This window comes from Chanodichthys erythropterus, chromosome 6 (genome assembly GCF_024489055.1).
Source record: "Chanodichthys erythropterus isolate Z2021 chromosome 6, ASM2448905v1, whole genome shotgun sequence".
Classification (NCBI taxonomy): domain Eukaryota; kingdom Metazoa; phylum Chordata; class Actinopteri; order Cypriniformes; family Xenocyprididae; genus Chanodichthys; species Chanodichthys erythropterus.
Genome location: NC_090226.1, coordinates 27,943,451 through 27,964,715, shown reverse-complemented (window position 1 = coordinate 27,964,715; position 21,265 = coordinate 27,943,451). Strand labels below are relative to the sequence as shown.

The window sequence follows — 21,265 nt, the reverse complement described above, 5'->3', positions numbered from 1 at the left end:
TCACCTACATCTTGGATGTGCTGGGGGTAAGCAGATAAACATCAAATTTTCATTTTTGGGTGAACTATCTCTTTAACATTAAAGATCAGTTGGTTTCATCAACTTAGATTAAAGACCCCTAACAACATTGAAAAAAAAAAAAAAGAAAACAGCATCAGATAGATATACCAATACATGCCAGTAATGTTTCTGGGTTTTAGTAGAACTGATTATTACATATGATTAAGCACCAAACATGCACAAAGGAAGTTAAACAGCACTGTAATGAGGACCAGGTAGTGGATTGTTTTAGCAATCTGAAAAAGCACCATTTATTGCAGGCTACACTCGCGTTTGTTTCCTCTTTTTAAAACACCCTGTATCACAAACTGCTTTAGATTTACAGTGTTTGCTGTCTGTCAACAACAACCGTTCACCAATTCATCAGGAATCACATTTTTAGTTACAGAATGAAATAAATAAACAGAATTAATAGCAGCACAAAGCACTGTCATTCTGACAGGATTCCTGAAAACAAACCTCATGCGTTGAGCCTTTATCATCATTTTCAGATATTTGATGATTTGTGCTGTCAATTTATCTCAACATACTTTTTATCTATTAAAACTGGAAAAACAAAAAGGGAAATAAACACCAACAGGCTAATAAAATCAATGTTGTCAATCTCACTTCAAACATACTTCATGCAGTACACAGAAACATCTTAGTGTTTCAATTTTTCATTTCACATCACAGATCACATTTTAAACCAAACATTTAATCTTAAAAGCAATAATGATTTATGTACAAGCACACAAAGTCAAATCTGAATGAACACACTGTTAAACATAGGTCAAATGAAAACTGTAAATGTGCCTGTACAGCAGAATGAGACCTTAAAAGCAATAAATTCACCATGTTTAATTATAAGATGCATAAAATGTATTAGTTCTGTCTGCAGTTACCCTGCACTTCCCTGCTGTGATTGTCTTCCATGCGTCCACATGGCTGCAGCAGCTATGAGACGTTACTTTTTAAATGTTGGGTTTGGAGAGGCTTGACATGATACTCGTATATCTTCAGTGCAGGACCCAGTTTTATTGACAGTCCGGTCAGAACGTCATTACGAGTCATTAATAAAAGGGATTTGCCATCGATTTCCTGTAGGTGGCAGATGTTTTTAAGTTTAGCAAGCAAGTGAATAAATAAACACACAACATGAACATTATTGAATCCATCATACAACTTTAAAAAATATAAAATAGTTACGGCATGTGCTTGAGAATTGAAATTGTTGTCAAATGACTATATTTCATAAACATAATTGAGCGATAAACATGGAGGCATAGTGCATATCAAAGTAAATTTTGTACATAGCTTGTAAAATTAGTTGATATAAAGTATATACATCATACATGTTTGAATTGTCAGTGTATTAAAACATATAAACTATTTGGCTAAAGATTAGCCATGGATTAATAAATAAAGTACCAAAAGGGAAGCTGTGGGTTAAAATGTAAATGCGACATTAGTCTTGTAGAGAAACAAACTAATGAAACAGACCATTTGGGAAAATCAAAGGAGAAAATGTCCCTGCAATTCTAATGTTTGAAATGTGGAATAATAATGTCTCAAGCCCTATTCGGATGGGATTAGTTTTACATGGGGAGGTGGAGTAATGTAATTTTAACTCAGGACGTCTGTAATATTAATGGCCAATTCGCACGGGATACAACATCTCAGTAAAACTAGATTCCGGGTACCATGTGCGCAAACACATACAATCTAAATATATAAATTATATATAACAGTTAGGCCCGTCAAACGATTTATTAATTAAATTCTGATTGGATTATGATGGTAATAGGCATTTAGCTAATGCTAAATATAGTTTTGTGCCTCTGACAAGTGCTTTCGATCTTCTTTTTGCTCTGAATGGTATGTGGAAAATACTTGAGGTTTGCCATGCACAGACTTGTCCCACCACCTACAACACAACTGAATGTTTCTTCAAGTGCTTCCATTCTTGAAAAACTACTTTTAAACAGGAAATGTTGGAATTTTACCATACATATTTACAGCAGGTGTCCGTAATGATTACAGAGATGGCACATTCGGACAGGACTAAAATCACAGAGAAGTTCTGGTAAAAATTACTTTACCCCCACCTCCCCATGTAAAACTAAGACTGTCCGAATAGGGCTTTAGTTTGTTCAGTCCAATCAAGGATGTTTTGTGAAATGTCAGCTGTTTTTCTGTTATTCACATTTAGGAAGCATTTGATTCAAAGTGACTTAAAAGATTTTTTTTTTTAATAACTGTAATTTTCCTATTAAATTACATAAACATATTCTGAGTACTGAATTGTATGCACTTAACTTGTTTATAGAGAGAGAGAGATAGTGTCATGAAATTTTGCAGCAAATAACTGAGAACTTAATAAATCCTTACCTGATCTTGGAAAGCGTTGGCTTGCTCCTCAAACCCTGTAGCTTTAAAGTAATTGACCACATCTGCTACAGCCCAGTGGGCGGGATCCGTAAGCTGCCCATTCTCCACAGAACTGTTAGGGAGTAAAAAATATTTAACTGAAGCATTAGTATGATTTAACCAAATACTGTACGCCTATACAATCTTCAAAATCACTTTATAACACTTGATCACTTTCAAATAATCACTCCATTTGGCTTAAATCTGTTTTATGCGTGCTGTTAGATTTCACTAAAATAGGTTTCCAATCAGACATCGTTCTCTGCCTTATATACACCAGTGTATGCTGATATCAGTTTGGCTGAAAGTTTTTGGATGGTGGGGTCATGGAGAAAGGGTGCGTGTCAAATAACTTATTAAATTTGCACATAAACTCTTGTTCAGGAAAATCTGCTTTGGGCAAATCAGTGTGGTAATAATATTCCGTTCTTCTACAACTGACAGTGTGTGAATATTTAAAATAAAATCAGTGCTGATTATAAAATAAATTGGCAGTAGTTGTCATGCAAAACATTTATTTTCATCCAGTTGCCATGGCTCTACTACCCTTGTGTAATAAATGAGAGGCCATTCAAACACACGTTTCTTTGAACAGGATTTAGGTGGCATGGTGGCTCAGTAGTTAGCACTGTTGCCTCACAGCAAGAAGGTCCTCAGTTTGAGCCCCAGCTGAGCCAGGAGTTCTTCTGTGTGGAGTTTGCGTGCTCTCAGTGTTTCCCCCACAATCCAAAGACAAACAGGCTAGGTGGATTGAGTGTGTCCCAGCACCGGGATTGTACAATTTAGTGCACTCTTAGCGCTTGGTTACGTCAAGAAGGCAATCTGACATAATCTGACAACCAAATCCAATAATTCCACTGTGGTGACCACTAATGGGAGAAGCCAAAAGATGGTCATTTTTTTTTTTTTTTTACAAGACACAAACTGAGGGCATTAAATGAACTAAGATTTATTTCCAAAAATTGTCCATTCATTAGAAACAGAATTTCTAATCCTTAAATTCCCTACTGATTTTCATCTCTACAGGAAAGCAACACCAACTTTGAGGATGGTTAAATAAATGGATTGTGAAGGTAAGTTCTACTTTCTGACTCTGACTTTTTTTTTTTTCCTTTTTTTTTTTTTTGAAATAGGCCTATTAAAGTCATTCACTTATTGGGCCCAGGAAGAAGGGATCCATCCCAAAACATCATTGTACCAAGCTCAGGTCATTTTTGAAACAGCTTTTATCAAGTGTATACAACAGAAATATTTGATTTAGCTTCAATATTGATATTATATATGATATTACATATATATATATATTACATATGATATGGCTCTATATCAGCACGGCTGTGATTCGGCCATAGGTACTCACAAGCGTGCTGATATAGAGCCATATCACATGGCTACGAGTGTGATATTGTGTTTATACAACAGTTTGACGGCACAAGCGTGTAAATAAATAAGAAATTATAACGGAGTGTCTTTAAAAACCCTCTTTTGTGCAGAAATACTTCCTTCTGCCACAAATTCAAATCTCAAGTTGACAGTTTAACATTTGAGCCCAAGCCTGTTACTAATTCTAAAATGTCACTTTAGAACAAGTAACAAAGAAACGCTGAGTTGCTTCATTGAAGCTTATTGTGCTATTTAGAGTAGATTATTATGAGAGAGAGAGAAAGAGATCGACTAAGCGAGTGCTGCATCTAGCTGATATTCTTCGGGTCAATCTTATATTCATAATAACAAAATTAGTTTTAATGTACACTGAGGAAAGGACATCTTTGTCCTTTTAACATTTAAGTTGATTTCCCATGACAGCGCTAGTCAATGCATGTCAGTTGCATCTTGTAAGATGTTGTTTAAAGTAAAAACAATGTCCTTGTTTACAATCTTGTTTCAGTCCCTTTTTAATAAAAAGTCATTGCGACTGACTCACTCACTAATAAAGACTTTGGCGCCATCTAATGGCATATTAATGTACTTTTACTGAAGTCTAAAACCCAAAGTATACTTAATTTTTTTTACACGTACATGAGCATATGCACATAGTCGAACGCACAGCCTTGCAAAGTATACTTCATTTGACTCATACGCTTTTCTTTGACTACCTTGTGAATCAACGGCCCCAGTGCATGGTTGCCACCTTGTGGATAAACTAATTACTGCAAAAAATTTTAAATGCACATGTACGCGTAAAAAGTGAAGTATACTTTAGGCTTAAATCACTAATGGACCCTTTCTCAATACCAAATACGGCATGCTATTTATATAAAATATTATTTATTGAAAAAAAATATTAAAATGAACAACAAAAGTCATTAAAACAGTATAACTGTAAGAAGTACAATAGGAAATAAACACAAGAAAACAGTTCAGTCAAATGTACAAAAGCAGTGCTCTAGTTAGTACAGGATTTAAGTAAATATAAAGTTATGAAACTTAATATACCCCTAAGCTAAATTGATTAGCTCTGGAACAAGTAACAGATTAACCCTCATATGGTACGATGTTGGCTCCAGGCAACATGGTCTATTTTAGTTTGTTTTTATTAAAATAAGGCACCAATTGATTGATCAAAAGTGCAAAAAAACAAAACATGACCAACGGGGGTCCATTTTGTGTCCTGCTTCAGCACATGTGCACATGGCTCCATATTTTCTCCAATGGAAAGTGCTTTTTTCACTTGTTTGTATCCATTTAATCACCCACAAAAAATAGGAGTCAGCTTTACTGGCAAGTAAAGAAGTATTTTCAAGAAGTTTACATTATATATTATCAAATGTTTTAGAGAAAATAATAAAAAATGGGGTGTTTTGTTAAAGTGCCTAATTTTAAGCAGGAAATACAACACAATTTTTTTTCCCCCTTATTGATATCATATTGCACATTCACTCTCTGACAGTAGATGGAGTTTATGGAATAGCAGAAATGCAGCCGTTACCCTAACCCTTTAAACAAAGCAGCTATGATACTTTCTGTTTCTGAACAGTATTTAAATGTTCCAAACAGCCAATACAAAGATTGTTGTATTTGCTATGTTGTTCCAAATACTTAATAGGCAATCTATTTTTTCAAACTTAAACATTTTTTAATTTAAATCTGGTCTAAATCAAAGTTATTATTTGTTATTATTATTTAATGGATGTGCGCTAACATAAACTCCCAGGTGAAAAAAAACAAAAAAAAAACAAAACACTTCCATAATGTACTTAAAGTGCTCTATTTTTGCGAACTAATTTTGTACTTAATATACCAAAAATTCTTCTTTACTACTTCTTAAAGGGTTAGTTCACCCAAAAATGGAAATAATGTCATTTATTACTCACCCTCATACTGTTCCACACCAGTAAGACCTTCGTTAGTCTTCGGAACACAAATTAAGATAATTTTATTGAAATCCGATGGCTCAGTGAGGCCGATTTCAAAACCCTGCTTCATGAAGCTATGGAACGTTATGAATCAGCATTATGAATCTAATCAGCAGTTCGGAGTGCCAAAGTCACGTGATTTCAGCAGTATGGTGGTTTGACAAGCAATCCGAATCATGATTCGATACACTGATTCATAACGCTGATTCATAATGCTCAGAAGCTTCCTGAAGCAGTGTTTTGAAATCGGCCATCACTATATAAGTCATTATTTATTTTTTTTGGCACACCAAAAATATTCTCGTTGCTTTATAATATTAATATTGGACCACTGTACCCACATGAACTGATTTAAATAAGTTTTTAGTACATTAATGGATCTTCAGAGTGGAAATGTCATTGCTGGCTCTGCAGGCCTCACTGAGCCATCAGATTTCAACAAAAATATCTTAATTTGTGTTCTGAAGATTAACGAAGGTCTTACCGGTGTGGAACGACATGAGGCTGAGTAATAAATAACCGAATTTTCATTTTTGGGTGAACTAACCCTTTTAGATAATCTAACACATCTAAGTGTAAAAATGTAAAATAAAAGTACACTTCCATAAAAAAAATTATTTAGTTACCACTTGTAGTACACTTGAACCCATCTTTCATACACAATGTACTAAAAGTGGTAACTAAATACATTTTTTAATACAGAGATAGTATGTTAAAAGCATGTTTTAGTTCATATTCATGGTGTCTCAAAATAGCACAGTTGAGTACACTTAGATGTTCTTAAAATTATCTTAAGAAGTAGTAAAGAAGAATTTTTAGTATATTAAGTACACAATTAGCGCACGGAAATAGAGCACTTTAAGTACATTATGGAAGTATCCTTTTTTTCACCTGGGCTAACAGTTGTATGTTTATTAACTAACGTTAACAAAGAATAATAACTACTGTAATACATGTAGCTATTTCTCATTGATAATTAATGTTAGTTAATGCATTAGCTAGCTAATGTTAACTTAAAGTTCTGTATAGTTCTTTTGCACTTAAATCCGTTTGAAAAATGTGTTTACTTTATAGACTAGATGTTTTATTGTATTTAAATGTTCATAGTTCTTTTTGTTATAAGAAAAAAGTTTTTAAGTATACACTTACCTTTTGGTGTCCACTGACCCATTTTCCTTGGCTTCCATGACTGCTGGATTAAAAAAAATCTCATTTGATTCCGATTCAATACATCCAATTATAGTCAATCATCACAGGCTCCTGTTGTAGTTCTCTAAGAAATACCATAGTACGGGAGACGCTCTATTATAATTCAAACATTCAGTTCATATTTGCAAATTCTAATTAAATTAACAGATACTCTCCTTTGATATGAACAATAATAAATATCTTAATCTGACAGCAACTGATCTATCACTTACCTGTTTGTCAGAGAGGTGAGACTGCTCTATTCCATTAGATGTGTTCAGTTGTATCCTCATGGCCTGCTCATTCCCTCTTCATCAGTCTCCTGCTGTGCAAAACTGCCCCATTTTCCATTAACTTACACAAACCGCCAAGTTTCTGAATAAATCTTGGTGTAGTCACAGATCTGATTCTGCAAAATAATAAAAAGATCTGAGCAATACAATAGATGATCAAGCATTCTTTCACTTTACTTAACTGATATTTTAAGCACTGTGATCTTTCAAGAGTAATAAACCTAAAAGTTCAGGACAAAAAAAAAAAAAAAGTCTAGAGAGACATGTAAAATAGAGAAAATTAGAGGAAATACATTGTAAACATAGATAATCCGTCAGAAAATAAATAATATTTTTAACAAATATAATTTATTAATATTCTCATTATCATACAAAGAACTTCATTGCTGAAAAACAAGCGTTTAAGTTTGAGAACAGCCAAATTAAATTAGGAAAAATATCACAAATAAGGGAAACTAAAGCGTTTTCCTTGCTCGTTTGACAGGTTCCGTGTCTTTGAAGAGAAACGCGATAAACAAAATGACAGCCATCATTTTTAACATAGAAAAGCGATTTTTAATTATAAATAAAACATTGAATAATTTATTGTGAATAAAGTATTCTTGATTTTTAATAACTGAAAAATACCGTATGAAATATACATTTAGTCTTGCTATAAATATATGTAACTATCACTGAAGCTGTAATCTGACAGGCTAAACAGAAGTATTTTTTCAACAAAACATATATTTAATATATTACAAGTATTTTTATGATGAATTTCAACAGTGTGATGATTAATAAAGCAGATGATGAACTCATTAGCCAGCTAGCTTCCTTTAACTCCACATTTATGACAATTACCGTCATTCTAAGAAAACAAAACGACACTTTCCAATTGTTTGGATGAAAAGCTTTTATCTTACCAATTTGTTTTATGATTGGATGATTTATGTAGATGGGTTGGATGTTATTGATTCCCGATCATTGGAACAATATTACGCTTTTCCCCCAGCACAATCCGACAAATGCAGGAGCGGGGGATCATGGGTAATGTAGTCTCGAACGATGGGAAATGTAGTTATTCACAAGCATGGATAGATTTAAATCAACCAGTCAATTCCAGTTGATTTTTATCCAGGATAGAAAAAATATTTCACAAAATATTTCACAAAAACACTGCAATTCCACTTCTTGTAAAAAAATTGTTACAACAGGCTTCTAACACCAACTAAAATGCTTTAACATACTATAGGCCTATGTGTAGTAGGTAGCCTATATTAGCATACTAGGGCTTAATTTAAGTGGGTAAGTAAAATCGTTCACATAACCTACATACATAGGTTTAGTATTGGACATTAAAGACAAAGTAAATCATTTTCTTTTATTCAATGTCAAAATAATTGGTCCCAAAATTGTACAGCATGATCTTTACAGCATATATAAACATTTCTCTTAAAATTAATCTATTCACATGGTCCATAAAAGAAAAACAAATTTCTGTAAAGGTGAACAAATTGAAGTTTTTTTTTTTTTTTTTTCAATTTCAGAACAGTTTAAGACTTCAGATGCAATATCAGGATCATACATGATTGAGCTGTATACATTTTTACATTGTACGTTATTTACCTTTTCATATTTCAGAACAGCCACAGGCTTTCTTCAGCATATACATTCTACAGATATCACACACACACACGCACACACACACACACACACACACACACACACACACACACACACACACACACACACACACACACACACACACACACACACACACACACACACACACACACACACACACACACACACACACACACACACACACACACACACACACACACACCCCTATCCCTAAACCTACCCATCACAGAAAACGTTCTGCTTTTTTCACATATCACATAATACTGAACTTTTCTTTATACTTTTCTTTAATGTGTAACAGACAGGGGGGAAATGGAGCAGTATTCCATAAAGTGGGTAAAAGAAACAAAGAAAAAAAAAAACTAAAAAATAGTCTTTATTCATTTTATAAATTAATTAACATATTCAAGTAAAAACATTAAATTTAATCATAAAAAAAAAAAAAAAAAAAAAAAAAAAGATAAGAAGACCAGAACAAGACCCAGGAACTCCTACTAAAGCTTTTACAGATGCCCTAGAACTCCAAGAACTCCTTTATACATTTCTCTGTGACAGACACCCGTATGTCTTCCTCATCATAATCATCAAAGTTACTTGTGTCTCCGGGCCCTCTGCACTTCGGTATGATGGGAGCGTCAACCTGTAAAATTCATGAAGAAATGAACCAGAATGCAAAAGAGCAGTTCTTAAGAACCAATCAAAAATTTGAAACCTGAAAGGTGTTAAAGAAAAAGAGGACACACCTTCTTCTCATAGATTGCAATCCAGTCTGTCGTAGCAAACCATCTGTGGTTTTTGATGTCACTGACTCCATTTTTCAAATTGCCAAAGCGCTTTGTGAGGTCCACCTGCAGCAGATTGCGCAGAAGATCCTTCAGGTCTGAACTGAAGTGAGAGGGGAATCGTACCTATGGAAATCAAATATTCACATCTGTTATTTGATATTTATCCAATCACTAATTATGTTAAAAATCCCCCATTGTTGTAGAAGTCAGCAAATGTTGAAAACATCTCTAGAACCTAATTTAAGGGTTAGTTCACTCAAAAATGAAAATTATATCTACTCACCCTCCATTTCGTTCCACACCCGTAAGACCTTTGTTCATCTTCGGAACAAAAATCAAGATATTTTTGATAAAATCCGATGGCTCAGTGAGGCCTCCATTGCCAGCAAGATAATTAACACTTTCAGATGCCCAGAAAGCAACTAAAGACATATTTAAAACAGTTCATGTGACTATAGTGGTTCAACCTTAATGTTATGAAGCAACAAGAATACTTTTTTGTGGCAAAAAAAATAAATAAAATAAAATAAAAATAACAACTTTATTCAACAATATCTAGTGATGGGCGATTTCAAAACACTGCTTCATGAAGCTTCAAAGCTTTACAAATATTTTCTTTCGAATCAGTGGTTCGGAGTGTGTATCTGTCATGATCACCGTCTGTTCCTGTCAGTTCCCGGACTACATCTCCCATCATCCTCTCTGCCACTCACCTGCACACACTTAACACTAATCACTAATCACCACACCCAGCTGCTGCTCATTATCAGGACTATAAAGGACTTCCACTCACACCACCTCACCGCGAAGTATTGTTTAACATTCATGTTGCAATTTCTGAGCGTTTTTCCCTGTTTGCCTTTCTGTTCCCGACCTTGTCTGTTTCCTGTGTTGATTCTCTGCTGCTTGCCTTTGGACCCCTGGATTGTTTATTGTTTCCTGTTCTATGATCGATATCTGCCTGCCTTTTGACCTACCGCCTGTACCCTGACGTCGTCCCTGCCTGTCCTTTGCTGTTCCTGTTTGCCCCTGATTAACTCTGCCTGTACGACCATCCTCACTGTAAATAAACGCTGCACTTGGATCTCCTGCCTGAGCCTCCCATTCGTGACAGAATCAAACTGTCAAAGCTATGTTACACACATTGAAAAATAGGCTGTTTTACCACCAATTCCAGTTGATTTTTATTCAGGATAGAAAAAATATTTCACAAAATATTTCACAAAAACAAATGCATTTTTCTCCGCAATTCTGCAATTCTTGTTAAAAAAAAATGCAATCAAATTTGTTACAACAGGCTTCTAACACCAGCTAAAATGCTTTAACATGTATGTGTAGTAGGTATATATTAGGTAGTAGTAGGTATATATATTTGCATAGGGCTTAATTGGGAAGTAAAATCGTTCACATAACCTACATAAATAGGCTACTGATAACACTTGACACTTAGAATTGGACATTAAAAGGCAAAGTAAATCATTTTCTTTTATTCAATGTCAAAATAATTGGTCCCAAAATTGTACAGCATGATCTTTACAGCATATATACAAATGTATCTTAAAATAAATCTATTCACATTGTCCATAGAAGAAAAACAAATTACTGTAAAGGTGACTGTAATATCAAACTGCCAAAGTCACGTGATTTCAGTAAATCAGGCTTCGTTACATCATAAGTGTGACTTTGGGGGTTTGATACACGCTCTGAACCAATGATACAAAACAAAAGATTCGTAAAGCTTCGAAGCTTCATGAAGCAGTGTTTTGAAATCACCCATCACTAGATTTTGTTGAATAAAGTCGTCATTTTGTTTTTCTGGCGCAAAAAAAAAGTATTCTCGTTGCTTCATAACATTAAGGTTGAACCACTGTAGTCACATGAACTGTCTTTAGTAGCTTTCTGGGCATCTGAAAGTGTTAATTATCTTGCTAGCAATGCAGACCTCGCTGAGCCATCGGATTTTATGAAAAATATCTTAATTTGTGTTCCGAAGATGAACGAAGGTCTTATGGGTGTGGAACGACATGAGGGTGAGTAATAAATGACAGAATTTTCATTTTTGGGTGAACTAACCCTTTAACCTCACTAAAAAATTTTAACTAAATATATGTTGTTTTTAATACTGATTAAAGGGATAGGTAACCCAAAAATGAAAATTATCTCATAATTTACTCACCCTCAAGCCATCCTAGGTGTATATGAGTTTCTTCTTTCAGCCGGCGATAATCATATTATAAAATATAATATAAAGTTCTTCCTAGCTTTGTAATGGCATTGAAGAGTTTTTGAAGCTCCAAAAAGCGCATCCATCCATCATGAAAGTAATCCATACGACTCCAGTGGGATAATAAATGCATTCTGAAGTGAAGTGAAAAGTTTTTGTAAGAAATTATCCACATTTAAAACTTTATAAACTATATACACTGGCTTCTGGCAATGGCCGTACGCACGTTCATGAGAGAGTCCAGTTCAGGTGGAAGGGTGACCTCTGACCCGACATATGACATAGCTCCTCTTCTATTATATCAAAATGCTCCAACATTTTTCTTTAAAACTTCTTGTTTTGTTTTAATCTATCCTCCATGCTTCCGTGGTCATCAGTTCTCACCTAAGCTTACGCTAGTACGCGGTCATGCCATACGTCGGGCCAGAGGTCACCCTTCCGCTGGAACGCGACTCTTTTTTGAACGCACTGGAGTCATATGGATTATGATGGATTGATGCGCTTTTTGGAGCTTCAAAAACTTGGCCACTATATTCAATGCCATTACAAAGCTGGGAAGAGCCAGGATATTATTTAATATAACTGTGATTGTGTTTAGCTGAAAGAATAAAGTAATATACACCTAGGATGGCTTGAGGGTGAGTAAATTATGGGATAATTTTCATTTTTTGGGTGTTGGGTGAACTATTACTTTAAGAAAAAAAAAATAGTAGCAGTATAAAGGTTTTGTAACCAATTAAATTACTAAAATTTCCCTTCTGTCTGACAGATATGAAATGAGTGTCCTGAGAAATCAATCAAACATCTCTGAGACAGACATAGACTGTGAATAGCACAAAAACACTATTGTTTAGCCAAACAGAAGTCTCTGAGAATCTTTCTGACTGTTAGTAATTTTTTGCATTGTGGTTTGCAGGGGTTTTAGGCACGCGCTGTAATTAAATAGCTAAAATCTGGAATACACTACATGAATTTTGCCCAGATTTTCCCCACAATTTACAGTCTGGATTAGACAACGCTAGTCACTGAAATTCAGACCTAATGTGCAGATTTGCTGCTGTGTCTTTGGAAGGTTGCATCCTCCGAAGGTCTCACTTGCCAGCCGCATAAGTTACTGAGGCTGCTTCATTTCAGAAAAGTAAGAATTTTATAGTGGTTCTTTTTCTGAAATGAGACATGTATGCACTATGCAGACAACAAATGTGACCTCCGAAGGGTGCAGCTTTTTTAATATGAGCATAGTTTGTCTTATCCAGTCATAGTATATATCAAACATGTTTGATATTTCGAGCAGATTTTAAAACACATATTGTTACCATTTGTCATGCATCATCTAACATTGAGGCAAACATTTCTGCATAAGTATATTGTTCAGAACGACTTGGAAGTCTGGTAGTGTGTGATCCAGGTCGTTTAGTGTATGATTTTCAGATTTTAAAAGTCCTACAATGTATTCTGGTTGCCATGATTTTGCAAAGTAAGACATATTTTGTTGATCCTGGAAGAACATTCTTGTCCAAAAACAGTCATAACCCTACCCCTAAACCTAACCCTACCCATAAGTTATCCCTAAAATCAGAGGGAAATGATAGGTGAATAACAGTGATGTAGAAGCATCTAACCCTGGTTGTAAGCCTAAACTTGACATAAACTGTAAACCTGTCCCCTAAAATCTGATTGGTTCATTGAATGTTGTTCAAGGGTCAGCAAAGATGTTGATCCAGGAAAATGTTGTACTTGGTGAAATCACATTCACCATGTTTTCCAGCCTTAGTCTGACAGAACTGATGAATCAATCCAATTAGTGGAAAATAAATAGAAGTTATGATATAAAAAATATATAGGACCAACACCAAGAAGGTATTCTACCGATAATTACTAATGTGCTAAAAATGTGCAAACAGCCACTCAGAACACCTTAGCTATAAGCAAAGAAAAATTCTGTCAGCTACCCAGAATAATACATTTTGTGAATCACATTTCTTCAATTTTTCAGTGTTAAACACACTGATGTTTTTAATTTTTTTTTTTTTTTTTTCTTGAAATTGTGAAATTCTTCTGACCTTGCCAGATACGATTTTCTCATAGATCTGAATTGGTTGATCAGCGAAGAAAGGTGGATATCCAGCAGCCATTTCATAGATCAGAACACCCAATGCCCACCAGTCAACAGCTTTGTTGTAGCCCTAACAAAGTAAAAGAGAAAACGCTGAGATCTCATTGAACTCCTAAATGAGTAAGAACTATTGCTGTGCTTTCTTACCTTGCTGAGAATGATCTCTGGTGCCAGGTACTCTGGCGTACCACACAATGTCCAAGTTCTGCCTTTGACTCGTTTGGCAAAGCCAAAGTCTGTTACCTTAATCACATTCAAATATAAGAGTTATGGATGAAGAAAATTAAAATAATGTATAAAGTGAAGTGAAGTGAAGGTAACATTTTATTGGAAGACCAGCAGCCAAATGATTGGCACACCTGGATGTATCCCTGATGATCAATGAGCAAGTTTTCAGGTTTTAGGTCCCTGTAGATGAGGTCTAGAGTATGAAGATACTCGAACGTCAGAACAATCTGAGCAGCGTAGAAACGTGCATTCTGCTCACTATAAGGGGAAAAAAAACATTGTTATTTCACTTATAAAGAAAGGAAGATGGCTAAAAGCACATAATAAAGAGTTTTTATTAACTAGTTTTTAAGCTGTTCACCTGAATCTTCCAATCCGTCTCAGATGTGAGAACATCTCACCGCCTTGGATATATTCCATGACCATGTATAAATTTGAATGATCCTGTTAAGGGATTAATTAATTAACATGAAAACCTTAATGCTCTGAAATGCAATTAATTTATTTTTTATGTAATAGAATTTGAATTTTTGCAGTAGCTTTAGCCCAGCCAATCCCACTTGCAACAAATGCACACTTCGACATTGTCTTTCTTCTCAATATAAATTGCTCCTTTACCTTAAAAGCAAATTCCAGCTTCACAAGGAAAGGAAAGGACACTGCTTGTAATATTTTCTTCTCATTTAATGTGTGTTCTACCTGTTTGAGCTTCACCACCTGAAAAATCATCAAAAGCAGGGATTAAAAAAATATAATAATAATATGAAACAAAAACAAACTTTTCAAAAATTCAAAATTCTAAACAAAATATCATTTTTATTATAATATTTTAATGTACAAGGGGGATACATTTCTAGTCCCAAAACATATTGTAAAATATTTTTTTCTTTCTTATTTAATAAACCTAATTGGTTGCTTTAATTATACTATAGTTATAAAGTTCTTTTTTACGTTGAAAAAAAAATTCCCTTTTAAGTAAACTGAATTCTCTTAAGATGTTAAATTTAATGGATTCTCATTAGCTACATAAATGTTTTCGAAAAATAAAACAAAACATCTTTAGCCTTGTTGTATTTCTATGTAAAAACACCATCAAGCAAAGTAATACTTGTGGTTTAAAAATACTGATTTTTACAGTGACTGTTTGCCATTTAAATTCAAGAAGAAAAAGCAGCTCGATCCAGACATGATGTCTCTTACCCATAATAGTCATTCATTCACAACACATTTTGCTTTTTCTTCTTATTTGTCACATAGGAGTCACTTACATATGAACAAACATGCATTGTATTTGTCCCCTTTTGCCAGCTCAATCCTCTCAGCAATGTGTTATTACAGTGTTTTATGAATAGCTAAAACGCATAACAAGTTTTCTATTTTTAGTTGAAAATGGTGTTGTGTAAATGGCCACTCAAACAGTATGATTACATGACACTCATCAGAGGAAACATCATAGCTCAGTGTGGTTTGATCCTGTCAGCAGAGGAAGTTTCAGTTTCCTCTCTGCTCTGTAAATAAATTTGTACCATTTTACTAGACCAGCCAGACTCAATTTAAACTGTGACATTTGACCTGTTTTTGAAATTCCTGAAATTCCAAAATGATAATCAAGTAAATTCAATGTTTAAGAAACATAAAAAAAAAAAAAAAAAATTCACTTTTGGTTTATATCCTCTACAGAGAATATCAGGACTCTGTAGGAAATTGAGTACAAGTATGTATGTAAAAAAAGAAAAAAAAAAAAAGAAAAGAAAAGAAAACATGCTCATTTTTGTTACGGCCACTCAAGCAAAATGAGATGAGGAGGGATCTAAATGCAGCACTGTTATTATAAACAAAAACAAAGATGATAATCCACAAGAGAAACAATGAAGAAGATCGCAGGAGAAACACATGACAAAATCAACAACACAAGACAAAGAACTGGACAAGCTGAGGGCCAACACAAGAGATAATGATGAACTAAACAAGGAGCAGGTGGATGTAATCAATCAAACAATGAGTAACTATGACAACAGATGAAACCACGACAATCAAGGAAACAGGAAATAACAATGCATAAACGGTGAGTCCGAAATCATATCTGATTAGGTACTAGATTTGAATTTGAAATTACTTTCTCGACCATTAAAAACGCTCATGTAGTATGAATGAACTTTGGACATACTACATCTGTCATTTTGTTACTGTCATGTGACCTACCAGCATCAGTTGCATCACTTCACTGCCATTCAAAAATCCTCTCCCGTGGCCTCATGGGATAGTAAAGTGTCCATCGATTTTAGTTTGTAACGTTTAGACTGGGAAAATGTATAAAGTGGTAAAGTTTCTTCAATTTTAATGATTAAATTCTTTATGGTTGATTTGGTGCTTAGAAGTAACCCTATATAACTTTGAGGTTGTGCCACTGGCATTACACAAATTAAGCAAGCTGAGATTGTTTAGTGGAAAGGTCTACAGTTAGTAATATTTGCATGAGTAATGTGCAAAATGCAAGTTTATTGAAGTTCACACCACAACTATAAAGTTTTAATGATTGTTCTAATTCTATAAGAATAGGGAAGTATATATCCAGTTATAATGATAATGACACAGAGGAAACATTTTTTTACTCCAGTTAATGAATGATAAAAAATTTGCCGCAGACGAAATAACGGCAGCACACGCTCATAATAAACAGAACATTAGTGTTCATTGGTGTGAACTCTAATATCACTATATGAAGAGTTTATTTGCAAAAACAGATAACTCCATTTTTATGAATTCTCACAAATCATGTTTTTTTTATTGTGCATTTCAAGTAATAACAATCAATCTGCAGTTGGGCTGTTTTGATTAAGAAATGATAACTCTAAAAAATACAGGTAAATTAAAAAAATAAAATTCATTGAAAGTATGTTTTATATATATATTAAAAGTTTGTTTTTTAGCAAAAGCAGATAACTCCAACAGTCGTTTTTTTTTGCAAAAGCAGATAACTCCACATTTCATGTTTCATAGTTAAACAAAACCCAAGTAATTGCATTTAAAACACTCTCAAACACACATGTGCACACAAGCGCGCACACACACACCCACCCACCCACCCACGCGCGCACACACACACACACACACACACACAAACAAACAGATCGGCACACACACACACACACACACACACACACACACGCTCTCTCTCTCTCTCAAACACACACACACACACACACACACACACAGATCGGCACACAAGTACACACACACGCACTCATCCACACACGCACGTGCGCGCGCGCACACACACACACACACACACACACACACACACACACACACACACACACACACACACACACACAAGCAAAAGGACAACCAATTTTTCAGCATGTAAGTCGTGTATGGTGTACAAGGACTTACAGGAGTCGAAATCATAAATCCTCGATCACTTTTAGTGAGCTTTGATAAAACTTTCCTCAGCTAGCGCGTCTTTTTGAAGTGACTAGAAGCCCTCTCACCTGACCTGAATACTGCGCGCTGATTTGCTAAAACGGACTTATCGGTTTCTGTCTGTACACAAACAAGGGCGCTTGTCGGTTTCTGCTTGCGATGCCTGAAAGTGGGAAAAACCGGCTCTTCTGACAAAATGGATTTAGGGTACAGAACGTGCTATATATGGAGAATAATGCACAGTACTTAGTTCATTTTTTTTTAAAATGGCGTTTATCGGTTTTTGCAAATGAACTCTTCAGTTATCTTTTCAGTTATCATTTTTGGTGTGAATGGGCACTGATCATATGGCCAGATTCAAATCCTCCTCCCTCTATGATGTACCTCGATCTTCAAGCAGAAGGACTGGATGAAGTATTCTGAATGCTGACTTGTGTCAATGAGCCCGAATGAGCCTGGTTTTTCTCAAGATTTATTTATTTTTTCTGTCACCGATGGAGTTTGGGTTCATTGCCAATGTCATTTCTGGCTTGCTTAGTTGGGAACACTTAATATACAGCAATATTATTGATTTGACTGCATTGACACTATTAGATGACAACTGAACTGAGCTGAATGATGACATCACCGTTTTCTCCAGAGCTGCTTTATAGTAAACTGAACTCATTCCATAAATTATGAACTTTACATAGTCATTGAAATGAAGTGAATGAACACTAAACTGATTTCAACTGAATAAAGACTGTTTACTATTGTCTTTTCAGAGCTGCTTTACAGCAGAATTGAATTCTGCTTATATCATTGAATCATAATTTTCCTTATCACTGAATGGCTGCTTTGAAACAATCTGTATTGTATAAAGCGCTATATTAAATAAAAGTGACTCGACTTGAATCACAGACCAACCTTATTGTTTTTTTTTTGTTTGTTTGTTTTAAACAGTGGATGTTCCCTTCAGAAGACAATGAATGATTCAGTGTCTTCACTGTAAAATCATAATCCTGGAGAAGCCCAGGATGTAAGAGACGTGACTGGATTAAACAATATGTCTCTGAGGAATTAACAAAAACAAATGTCTTGTTGACAAATAGCAATTGTTGGGTCCTGCAGGAGGATATATAGAATACTCACTTTTTCCTTGTCCAGAATCTTCATAGCATAGTATTGTGCCGACTGTCTGTGCTTGACTAGCATGACTCTTCCAAAAGATCCAGTCCCAAGAGTTTTCAGCCTGTCAAAGTCATCCAGACATGATGTGCTCTGCAGATCCAAAGGCAGAAGTCAACAATTAGTTCTGCTGGAGAAAACAGACTTTGACTTTCATGTTTACAGTAATAAAGCTCCCATACCTGTGGCGGACACTCCCATTTTTTCAAAAAATCTTCTTTGGCTTCTGCCAAGTATTCTTTCACTAAACAGAGCAGATTACAGACAATTGGCAAAGGATTGTTCAAAGCATGATTTTAAGATAAACAATAAATTGCTTTGTTTGGAATAAAACTAGAACATTTTGTTAACTTAATTTTAATGTGTGCAATTAACTTCAATTTGTAAAACAGAAGCTAATGCATTTAAATTGGTTCTAGTTACTGTATATATTAATTATTCTGTTAGCATCCCCTGGCCAGAGGGTATCTAGCTTCCAGCATGCTTTGCAAGGGATTGGATGACAAGAATAAATGTTGAAATTAAACGTTATTCTATGTTTTTGAGCAAGATGAGAAAAAAAAAAAAAGGCAGGAAACATCAAACGGCAGTAGAGTCAGTGCACTTTCTGCCAACACCAAATGTTAGACATAATAAAAATTAAAATATTTAAAGAGTGTGTGCTTTTGCTAGCAAGTGAATGCAAATATATCAGTTGCTTTTTTGGATATTCACTTCGTAGGTTCCTGCTACACAGAGTATTTGAATTGAGACTATTTCATGTTAATAAAAAGTTCAGCTAAAACTGAATAAAGTCCAGCCAAAGAGTTTTAAAGGTGCAAAATACAAAAGCAAACATGTTATTGCACAGGAGCACTAAATATAGAAAAAATTGCCATTCCATGTTTGCAGCAACAGAGATTCTGTTATAGTGACTAATCATTTAATTTAATAACCATCTTTTAATCTGGTTGGTCAATCAAAGACATGGTTCTAGCTACACTCAGTTTCCTGTAGGCCGCCTATACACTTTTTCCAGAGAGATTATGGAAAGTATATTTCGTCTGACAATTGTAAACAACAAATTAATAAAGAAAAATGTGGCAGAATGAGAAATGACATAAGACATAATAACAATGCATTTACAATGCATTTGTTTGCAAACTGTACTGTTCTGCAAAACATGAACTGTTCTTCCATCTGAACATAACATTTGATTTGCATGTTTGTCAGATGTAACAGTTGTGAATTTGGTTATGTTGCAATTTCAGTGCAACCGAGATTGTTGTGATGAGAAATACAGCAGGTACACCGTGATAGCTGTGTGCAAGGCAGCCTACTATCAGATCTGTTACAAATTAAAAGGAAACATAACAAACTTAATGTACTTTTTTATCATCCACTTTTCACTGAAGTGAAACTTCAGGTTTGTTTGCTGGCTGTGGGAAGCAAAATGATCTCTTCCTGTTAAAACCACAAAACGTCTGACAACTATCAAAGTGTACAAAAATATATGCATTTGACAAAGCTAAAACATTTTACTCTGCACTCATCAGATAATTACAATAATAATAAAAAACCCTTCATCACATTAGAACATTCAATCTATAATGGTTGAGAAAATTAATCAGAAATATAGCATATAGTTATATTGCATAGTTATAACTTATATAACTATATGCAATGAGTTAATATCAAGAGTGAGCCAGTATAAGAAAGCAGGATTCAAGTACATTGAAACAACACTTATTAGGTCATTTCTTAAAAATAATAATGAGATATTTAATATATATACATCTCTGAAAAGGCTTAGACTTACTTGCTGCATCCCAAAGGCCAGTGTACTCTGACACATGTGGCCCCTCATTCTCTAGTCCTTTCTCCTGGTTCCCTTTCCGATATTTGTGAAAAAATCGGCTAGCTAACGTGTCCAGTTTCTGAAGGGCAGAGCCTGTTGACTGCCCAAAGTTCGGGTCTTTTGTCTGGGCCATCACACGCACTGTTCATACAGAAGGAAAGTCTCAAACTGGTTGATAACCACAATGCTCTTCAACTAGTGTCTCTGAAGCACAGAGAAGTCATAGTCATTTCCTGTTTGCAAGTCTAGATTAACATAGTGAGTCTTTGTCTTACCACCAACTGAGATAGTTATACTTCCTGTTAGAGTATGTGTTAATGAAGAAGTAAATACAGATCATCAGGCCCTTTGCTCAACACCCAAAACAGTGGATAAAAACAAAAAGACACTCTGAGGTTCCAAAGGCCACCACAGGGAGAATGTAGGCTATTGATTCCCACTGAGAGATAACTTGTCAATACATACCTGTAGAAATCTTTTACTTATTCTAAGAAAAGACAAGAGTTGCAGTGAAAGGGATAGTTCACCCAAAAATGAAAATTCTGTCATCATT

General features: G+C 34.8%; 2 protein-coding genes across 4 annotated transcripts; both read right to left on the bottom strand.

The window, feature by feature from the left end:
* Window positions 1–123: 123 nt before the first annotated feature.
* samd13 (sterile alpha motif domain containing 13) lies at window positions 124–8,327 on the bottom strand. Of its 3 annotated transcripts, none has more exons than XM_067387427.1 (5): window positions 8,212–8,327; window positions 7,247–7,422; window positions 6,975–7,098; window positions 2,431–2,542; window positions 124–1,140 (listed from the first exon to the last, which is right to left on the bottom strand). In XM_067387427.1, the coding sequence occupies exons 3-5, from the start codon at window positions 7,010–7,012 to the stop codon at window positions 997–999; spliced, it is 294 nt and encodes a 97-aa protein (XP_067243528.1). In that variant the 5' UTR covers window positions 7,013–7,098; window positions 7,247–7,422; window positions 8,212–8,327; the 3' UTR covers window positions 124–996. The 3 variants fall into 3 exon arrangements, with proteins under 3 accessions (XP_067243528.1, XP_067243526.1, XP_067243527.1); XM_067387425.1 differs by having other exon boundaries at window positions 6,975–7,017; XM_067387426.1 differs by having other exon boundaries at window positions 6,975–7,014.
* A 366-nt stretch (window positions 8,328–8,693) lies between these two features.
* On the bottom strand, window positions 8,694–21,005 carry prkacba (protein kinase, cAMP-dependent, catalytic, beta a). The gene is made up of 10 exons (XM_067388539.1): window positions 20,674–21,005; window positions 19,058–19,119; window positions 18,840–18,968; window positions 14,904–15,002; window positions 14,647–14,729; window positions 14,417–14,543; window positions 14,205–14,300; window positions 14,005–14,127; window positions 9,676–9,840; window positions 8,694–9,572 (listed from the first exon to the last, which is right to left on the bottom strand). The coding sequence occupies exons 1-10, from the start codon at window positions 20,843–20,845 to the stop codon at window positions 9,447–9,449; spliced, it is 1,182 nt and encodes a 393-aa protein (XP_067244640.1). The 5' UTR covers window positions 20,846–21,005; the 3' UTR covers window positions 8,694–9,446.
* Between the last annotated feature and the right edge of the window lie 260 nt (window positions 21,006–21,265).